General features: G+C 40.4%; 1 protein-coding gene across 1 annotated transcript; it reads left to right on the top strand.

Moving 5' to 3' along the window:
• Positions 1 to 4,342: 4,342 nt before the first annotated feature.
• On the top strand, positions 4,343 to 9,037 carry LOC118116533 (transmembrane protein 151B). Its single transcript, XM_035168277.2, has 2 exons — positions 4,343 to 4,866; positions 5,310 to 9,037. The coding sequence occupies exons 1-2, from the start codon at positions 4,789 to 4,791 to the stop codon at positions 6,717 to 6,719; spliced, it is 1,488 nt and encodes a 495-aa protein (XP_035024168.1). The 5' UTR covers positions 4,343 to 4,788; the 3' UTR covers positions 6,720 to 9,037.

The following is a 9,037-nucleotide window of genomic DNA, read 5'->3' as shown; positions in this document are numbered from 1 at the left end:
GAGAATTACACTTGCAGGGTTGTTTCTAATTGCGGGTTGGGACATGAGGAGAGGGAAGTGATCCACTTAATTTTGCAGTACATGCAGTCCAGGAGAAAAATATCATTACTGCTCCTCAGATAATATAACTGTCAAGGCCTGAGATACCAATTTATGTAAAAGTGAGTATTGTAAAATACTAGTGAAGTGCCCGTTATAAACCTGCCTGTTTGTAATGTTCTGTTCTCTTGTCCTGTGTTAATGCTCCAGTGCTACTTCAGAATTATTCCTTATCATTAGTGATTCCTCCTCAAACAGTTCTACATTATATTGTCACTCTTTATTGTCTGTGTGCTGGACGTCATGTGCAGATCTTTTTATAAACAGTCTATGGTGCAGAACGAAGTTAGAAAACTTTTTGTTCATCCTACCTGGTTTATCTGCGATGAAGATTTTATATCATGTCATTGTCTATCATAAAATAAACTGGTGTTAAATTTTCATACACTGCATGTCAGCTTTTTTCAGCTCTGTTAAACAACCATCACAATCCTCAGACCCAAGTTCACAACTTTTCTAAATAATAACCTTGTTATTCAGCTGGATATAAAAAATTGCAGCAACAAACAAACATTGTGCTTTTACTTTGAGGACAAATTGCAAGTGATTCTGTGAACATTGTTGCCATGAAGGAGATCAACACCTGTCAATCCGTCTGTGTCAGTCCGATATGGTGAAATCCAAAAATCAAATTTTTGACCCAAGGTTTTACCCAGGTACCGACCACTGCTGCAGTTTATCAGAGGACGTAGAAGATTGCACCAAATTCAACACTGCACTTCCCTGACCAATTAACAATACACGTACCAATTGTGAAGCCAATAGGATGAATGCTTCGCAAGAAATGTGCTCCACATACAGACAGACAAACGTTTATAAAATTATTAGGAAGATTAGTAGGTTACTAGGCATTTAAACAGGTTATTGATGTCTTTTTCTCATTTTGTCTTGTAAAGAAAAGTGCTATCTAATTCAAGTGTATTATTATTATTTTTAAAGTGAAAAGAAATCTGTGGATTTGTACGACAACCACCTTTCTACATACTCTGATACCTGAATCAAGCTGGTAAATATTGGATAAATTGGTGCTCTCAGGATGACTTCAGGGTCAGATGAGGGCAGTGGAAGGTTATCTGTAAATGTTCAGTCGAAACAGCTGAGCAGACAATATCCTGTGGAGCCTGTAGCCTATCTGCTGCTTGAAAACTAACCTTGATTAATTATTGAACATCGTAAGATCAGTTTACTGTTTGCCTGTTTTAGCTGTTACCATGGCAGAAGCTCATCTATTGTTAAACATATGGGTGTCTAGTTATGTACCCGCGGTATTTTCAGCTCCTTCTCACACGTCAATTAGGAGTTTATTGTTCGATAATTGCATCTCACTATGGCTTAGGCTGAAAGAGCTGGTTTTTCTGAATGGGATGTGAACATGTAAGACTATCTTGTATTTTAATGGAGCGGCCAAAGGTGAAACAGGAGAAAGAGAAGGCTGTGAAAACAGTCAGGTTTAGAGTGGCATCGGCCAACAGCGGCCGGGTCCTTACGGAGGTGTTCAAGGATGAAACAGCCTGGTGCGGCTCAGTGTCGGATTCTGTGGACTCGGACTGCACCAGCACCCCGGAGGCAGAACAGGGGAGCTCGCCTCCCGCCAGTGAGGCCAACAGCCACCTGAATGGACTGGTGGTGGAGACCGCTGTGGACGAGAGCGGCTGCGAACCCGATGACCTGCTTTTGTACGCCAGTGCCAAGAGGGAGATGCTCTTCAGCAACAAACGCATCAACATCTGCAGCAAGAATGGGACCATACGGGGAGTGAGGAACAAAGTGAGCGCAGGCCAAGTGCTTTTCAACAACCTCTCCAACATCTACCCTGTAAGTAGCTCTGCCACTGGTGACATAGGTGTTTCAGAATTTCTATTTGAAATTCAATTTATTGCCAATTAATTCTACTATAATCAGACAATGTGCAAAATGTATCTCTCTCAGAGTTGGAGATAATGGTCTAATGGGAAGTATTGATGATTCTATATTCTATATTCTCTTTCCTTTTAAGAGTTCCCTTCGTCATCAGAAAAGGAGACCCTGGGAGAAAGAGTAAAGAGATTGGAACACAATGTGATCAAATGGAAGAAACATCCCTGCATCTGAAATGTTCTTGTTTTAAACAAAGACTCCTCTCTTATACTAACTATACTAATTTACAAAAAGAAATTCCTCATGGTCTAATGTTATGACCCCCATATAACTACAGCTTTTCAGATCAACAATGCTCAAGTCTGCACACGTTATTGATTCAGATTCAAAATGAAGTTATAGATAACCTGCTGTAATGCAGTTGTGAGCACATGGATGCATTTTTTAACTTTGAAACATGTGTAACCTCTTATATGATTTATACAAGTGCAAAACAAATGAAAACTTTGAAATATGTGCAACAGTTTTTTCATGTGCTACTTAACCTTTAACCATGCATAGACCCCCCTTTCACAGACAGAAGGTAAATTGTAACTTAAAGCTTAACAAACTATTTCAATTTCACTCCACCCTCTCAGACTTTTCAAACCTTTCCAAAACGATTTTTGTACTTTTTCAAGACGTTGTAAGTATAATTTTAAACCTGAATTTAAAATGATTTAGTCTCTGTCACGGTGTTTCATTGAATTATGTAAACATATATGTTTTTTGTAAGCATTTTTAAATGATGATCATACTGAATGGGTATGCTTCATATTATATTTAATCCATATTTCCATATATAAATGGTAGCTGCATCAACCTTCCTTTGGTTTAACAGGTAGATTATTTCACATTGCTGTATTACATGTTTGGTGGAATAGTTCCAGGCAACAGTTGCTGCCTGGTTCATTACATTTATGAAGTATATTACACATGAAGTAATCTAACAGTACCTATGTAACTGCTGGTTATAAAACATTATTCCAACAGCTATACATCAGTAATGGAAATTGTTTAGTTTTTACATTTTCTCTTTGATGCCTCCTTAAATATGTGACCCTCCAAGAACTAACAAACTCCTTTATAAGACATTATTTATTGGTCATAAATACACAACCAATAAATATGAGACTAATGAATGCTTTAAAACATAATACTTGAAAATACAATAAAATGTATACATACGTGAGGGATGGGGGATGCACATGTAAGGTCGGAGGTCTGTCCAAGTAAAATGTGCATAACTCAGTGAATTTTCAACTGATTTGCAAACTCTTTGTTTTGTTACAAATGTCTGATGTGTACGTGTGATATAGAATGGAATTGGTTACACTTAAATGAGGGTTTTCATACAAAACTATTTGATCTTTTCTAGATGATAATATAGAACAATTTCAAAAATATTCAAGATTAAGTAAGTAAGTAAGTAAGGTTCTAAGTACAGTCTTTTAATACTACATCTAAATGCCTGCCATGGTGTAATTTCCAGTATTATTATGGAAATAAATAAAAAACTTCAGTGTGTAAGATTTAGGTGAAAGGGATCTATTGGCAGAAATTGAATAAAAAATAATTCTAGTGATGTTTTTACTAGTGTGTGATCATCTTAATTGTCCAAATTGTTGTTTTCTTTACCCCAGAATGAGCCCTTTATATTGAAAATACTTTAAATACCATGTTTTTTTACAGTAGCCTAAACTGGACAAACTAAACATCTTTAGAGTTTTTATGACAACTGAAGGCTTCCACAGGTTCTCTTTCATATTTGTAAGAGGAGGATGAGGTGAGGGGTAATCAGCTGCAACATGCAACTTCACCACTAGATGTCACTAAATTCTACACACTGAACCTTTAATTCAGAAAATAGAAATAACTACAGCAAAAACTGTGTTTATATATTCAGTGTCTGGTAGGCTTCATAATGTTCTGGACATTTATACATCGACAGCAAAATATCTCCTTCTTCGATAAACTGAATCTAATCAGTAATCTGTAGTTCACTGGTTGGGTGTTGCCTCTCTACTATTGTGTAAGTAATAATAATAATAATAATAATAATAATAATAATAATAATAATAATGATAATAATAATAAGAAGAACAATAACACTACTACTACTACTACTACTACTACTACTACTACTACTGCAACTACTACTACTACTACTACTACTACCACTAATAATAATAATAATAATAACAATAATAATAACAACAACAATAATAATAATAAAATGGTACTGGTGCTTATGGACTGAAATGCCCGCCACTGCTCTGATCTCCAGATTAGTACAAGGTGTTTTTTGCTGGACTTTCCCTTTAAGTGGCAGATTTGTGCAGCAACATCCCACCGTGCACCTGCCTCAGTCAGCAGCAGGGACAGCGACCCTCTGTCCCCCTCCTCACTGTGACGGACAGACAGAGAGTCGGTGGTCTCCGAGGGGCAGGGCACCTTCATTTTGTAAAGACGAGCCGCTCACCCAGCACAACCTGCGATCATGTTACTGCGGCACTGACGGCCAGGATGCGGGCTTTCCTCTAGACACACCCCCGCCTTTTCTTCATCTTCCAGCCGCCGGACAGATCCACTTATTACAGGGCTGTTGTTTATTCCCCCACCGATCATCATGCCCACTGTCCGCCTGCCTCGGGCTTTTCTTCTTCGGGTGCCGAACCTCTGGATGATCGCAGTCTGACGGGTCTCGGCGGAAGGGACGCTGCAGAGCAAGGTGGTGAGGTCTCGTCCTTCTCCACGCCCTGTCATTATCACCATCAACAGCTGCCCAGCACCATGTCCCCTCCAGCATCGGCTGCCACAGCGACTGAAAGCAGCACCACCACCGTTTTCGAGGAGGACACCAGAGAGGAGGTATTTTCTCACATCCACTATATGAGCAATAGATGCCTTTTTGTTTTGAGCTTTAATGGATCCATGCATGATGTGCAGGCTGTAACACACCGCAGGTGCATTGAAAATTCACATTATCTTATAGCCTGCAGTAAGAATTGTACAATATGTTAAAACCAGCATCTCCTGTTTTTCACGTCTCATTTGAGTCTTAGTATTTACTCTTACATTTTTTTTAAACCTGTCAACCTATTCAGAACTGCAATAAAAATTGCATGAAAATATCCTCAGAGTAAAAATAACTTTGGGTGCATGACCCAGTCATTGATTTTAGTAAGTGTGTTAAGAAGCTTGACTGTGCTAACAATGTTGCAGGGTGCAACATTACATTTAAGATTTCATAAATGATCTGAAATCCATCTATATCATGCTCTCTTTTGTTGTTTTGTTTCTTTGTTCAAAAGCAAAGGCCCCTGAAGCAGTCCCTGAGAAAGTCTCTGTGCCGGGAGAGTTTCTGGAAATGCCTGCTTCTCTCTATTCTCATGTACGGCTGCATGGGGGCGATGGTTTGGTGTCATGTCACCAAGGTCACCCGCCTCACCTTTGACAGTGCCTTCAAAGGGAAATCCATGATGTACCATGACACCCCCTGCTCTGATGGCTACATCTACATCCCTCTGGCCCTACTGGGCATGCTCTATTTAGTCTACCTTGTGGAGTGCTGGCACTGTCATGTGAAGAGTGAGCTGCAGCACAAGGTGGACGTGGAAGGCATCTACGAGCGTGTCCAGAGGATGCAACAAGCCAAACCCTGTATCTGGTGGAAGGCCATCAGCTACCACTATGTTCGCCGAACTCGACAAGTCACACGCTACCGAAATGGGGACGCATACACGAGTACCCAGGTTTACCATGAACGAGTCAACACCCATGTGGCTGAAGCGGAATATGACTACAGTCACTGTGGTGTGAAAGATGTTTCAAAACAGCTGCTGGGCTTGGAGAAGTCTGCTCTCACAAAGATGCGGTTCACCAAGTGCTTCAGTTTTGCCAACGTAGAGTCAGAGAATTCCTACCTTACACAACGTGCAAGATTCTTCACCGACAACGAGGGCCTTGATGACTACATGGAAGCCAGGGAGGGCATGCACCTGAAAAACATTGACCTGAAGGAGTACGTCCTGGTGATGTCTGACCCAGAGCACCACCCCTGGTATCTGTCCCACTACGTCTTCTGGTTCGTCTCATTCCTCACTTTCTCCTGGCCTCTCAGAGTCTTCACAGAGTATCGTACCGCATACGTCCACTATCGTGTGGAGAAGCTCTTTGGGCACGATTACCTCCCGGTGACCCCATGTGACGACCGGCCATATTGGCGTCGCATCCCTCGTGTTAACACAATTGACAGTACTGAATTAGAATGGCACATTCGGTCCAACCAGCAACTTGTGCCCAGTTACTCAGAGGCTGGTCTGATGGACCTGGCCCAGGGCCCGTCCAGCTTCAGTGGGATCCGTCAGAATTGCGAGCGCTGCCATCGAACCATGAGCTGCTCCTCTGTGTTCTCCAGGAGCGCCCTCAGCATCTGCACCGGTGCCAGCTCCCGCATCCCCTTCAGCAGCAGCCGATTCTCCCTGGCCCGTCGCTACGGCTCCCAACGCAGCTGCTTCTGGAGGAGCGGCAGCCTGGATGACCAGGAGAGCCCCAGTGAAAATACCCGCTGTCTATCTGAGCGTCTCGCCACAGACGACGAGGAACCCCCAGACTATAACGATGCACTCTGCTACCCAGTGCTCATTGTCCACTGCAGCGAGAACTGCCACCACCACAGGTCGTTTCACAGACATGGCTCCTGTGTGGAGACGTCTTTATAACTATGCAGTCACTAACGGAGCACAGTGGCATTTCTGTAGCATTCAAACACTTTATAAACACTTTTCTTAATGTGAGGGACACCGATTTATGTTATATTGCCATACTATCTGAAACAGATGCCTGAATCCTGAATGTGTAGATCACTAAAGCAATAACAGTGATTAGAGGGTTGAGAACAAAGTGACAATGGATTGTGAACCACATTGTTATAGTGTATTTGCTTGGCTTCCTATGAAACTCAAGAAAAGACTGTTACTTTGTCTATCATTGCCATAGAGTGTAAGATCTCATATGTGCAGTCCATATGAAACTGACACTGACACTGACTCTGCAGTTACCTCATAAGACCTTTTCAGAGGCCACGGAAGAGACGGACAGGTTTAAACAGCTCCTTCATTCAGTGAGATCTCACAAACAGAAACACATCAGAAATGAAAGAGAAGGACACATCAGATAAAGCTGATTTTTATGTTTTCACAAGTACTACTGCTAATTACAGCAATATCTGAGTATCAAGTTAACGGCTGTATGTTGCACTTAGGCACATCACAGACATTCATTGTTGGAAACCTTCGATTGAAGTCCTGGATACGTTCACTCACTGTTATACTGATATGAGATTGAAACAAAACCAAAAAAATATTATTTCACTCTTGTGAAATGAAATTCTATTTCACTTATGTTGTGGCAAAGTGTTGTAAATTACTTTTTGGTGTACCTCCTTAAAAAAACAAAATAAGATCTATTTGCTTAGTCACTTGAGTTAGTGACTTCCTACATTTCCCACAATGCCCTTTGACAACTGCAGACAACAGGTTCAGGTTTAATTTGAACTGTTGGTGGAAAGCAATATAAAGATACAAAAAAGAGCATGTGTTGTATTTAAGAAAAATCTAGGACTTGTGCCCTTTACTCAGCATACACCTGTCGTGTTGCTGCATTGCATTGTGGGTGATGCGCTTCCTCTACAGTGGATTTCTCCCTGTCTGACTGTCGACTGTTGGTGCTTTATGGCAGCTGCAAAAAGAAACATCCCTGACTGTTGGATGTTGATGGACTAACATCTTGAACATGATGTTTACAGTTGATAAACATGTTCAACCACAAATCTCCACTGTGGATGTTAAACTTAATCTGCAAGGAAATATGAAACAGCAAAACTTAATCAGAGAAGCTTTTAATGTTGTGAAGGTGTTTCAGGCAGGATTTCTGCTTTCATATTTGATTCATTTGTCTTGACTGACCCAGAAACTGGAGCACACAACTGGGTCATGAGCCTTTTCCTTGACCAACTAAGACATAGCATAAACGTCCACCATCCATGATAACCTAAACAAGTACTTTAGTGTTTCTTACAGTTTGTCTTAAATTGGACTTTTTTGCTGCCCACTGCCACGATACAACCTTGCCGGCAACTCTGTGACAAGCGCATAAATGTGTCAATATGTCATTTCCTTACAACCAGACAAGATAAGGACAGGTTTACACTGCATCTGCTACACATTTGAATATGAGTCACGACCATTATCATCTGACAAACAACTAAAGATGTTGTGGATTAAGGTGCATAAAGACCAAGAGCTTATTAAAGACATTATCAAAGTTGCATGATTTCCCTCTGCTAAGATAATGTGTTTAAAACTATGAAACATACCTGAATGTAAACCACCAGCATATATGATATACTGTGGTATATGTCCCATATATGTCTAGTAAAGGATAATGCTCCATTTTTAAGATGTAAAATGAGGATTTCACTGTCTGGCGTGTACTGAATGTGCTCAGAGAGGCAAAAACACAGAGCACACCGACATATCACCATGTTTTCTACAGAGACTTTGGATGTTGACATCTAACTTATAAATAGGATCACTGACTCTTTTTGAATCGAGTTTACAGGCTGTATATGCAAGGATGTAAATGCACTTACGTTTACACGTGGACATCTTACGACCTTTGTAATACTGACTTTTTGTACAACACCTCACAGGATCATATTGAATGCATCCTAGCAAATAAGATATTGCTTTGTTACTTTGTTGTTTGCTTTCAATTATGTGGTGACACAAGTATTATGCACTTGAAATGACACTCATGGACATTATGAATTGTAGTGAAGCTGAATGTTGGTGTAAATCCCCTTAAAGTAATAAAGTATTCAATCTGTAACAAGTAAATAACAGCTCAGACATGAAACAATACACAATCACTTAAAGCTTCTTGTAAAATGTTACATTTTTTCTTGTTGTCATTATAATCAAATGGGCTGTATAAATAACTAATCAGTTTTAAAATATGTATTCAAATATATCTTATG

Source organism: Hippoglossus stenolepis, chromosome 10 (assembly GCF_022539355.2).
Source record: "Hippoglossus stenolepis isolate QCI-W04-F060 chromosome 10, HSTE1.2, whole genome shotgun sequence".
NCBI lineage: Eukaryota > Metazoa > Chordata > Actinopteri > Pleuronectiformes > Pleuronectidae > Hippoglossus > Hippoglossus stenolepis.
Note: the sequence above shows the minus strand (reverse complement) of the source record. Positions and strands in the feature narration are given on the sequence as shown.

Bases quoted from the DNA above. Each gene is read 5' to 3' on its own strand.
- LOC118116533 (XM_035168277.2), top strand. From the start codon at position 4,789: ATGTCCCCTCCAGCATCGGCTGCCACAGCGACTGAAAGCAGCACCACC. The intron at 4,867-5,309 runs GTATTTTCTCAC...TTTGTTCAAAAG, and splicing joins AGGAGGACACCAGAGAGGAG to CAAAGGCCCCTGAAGCAGTC.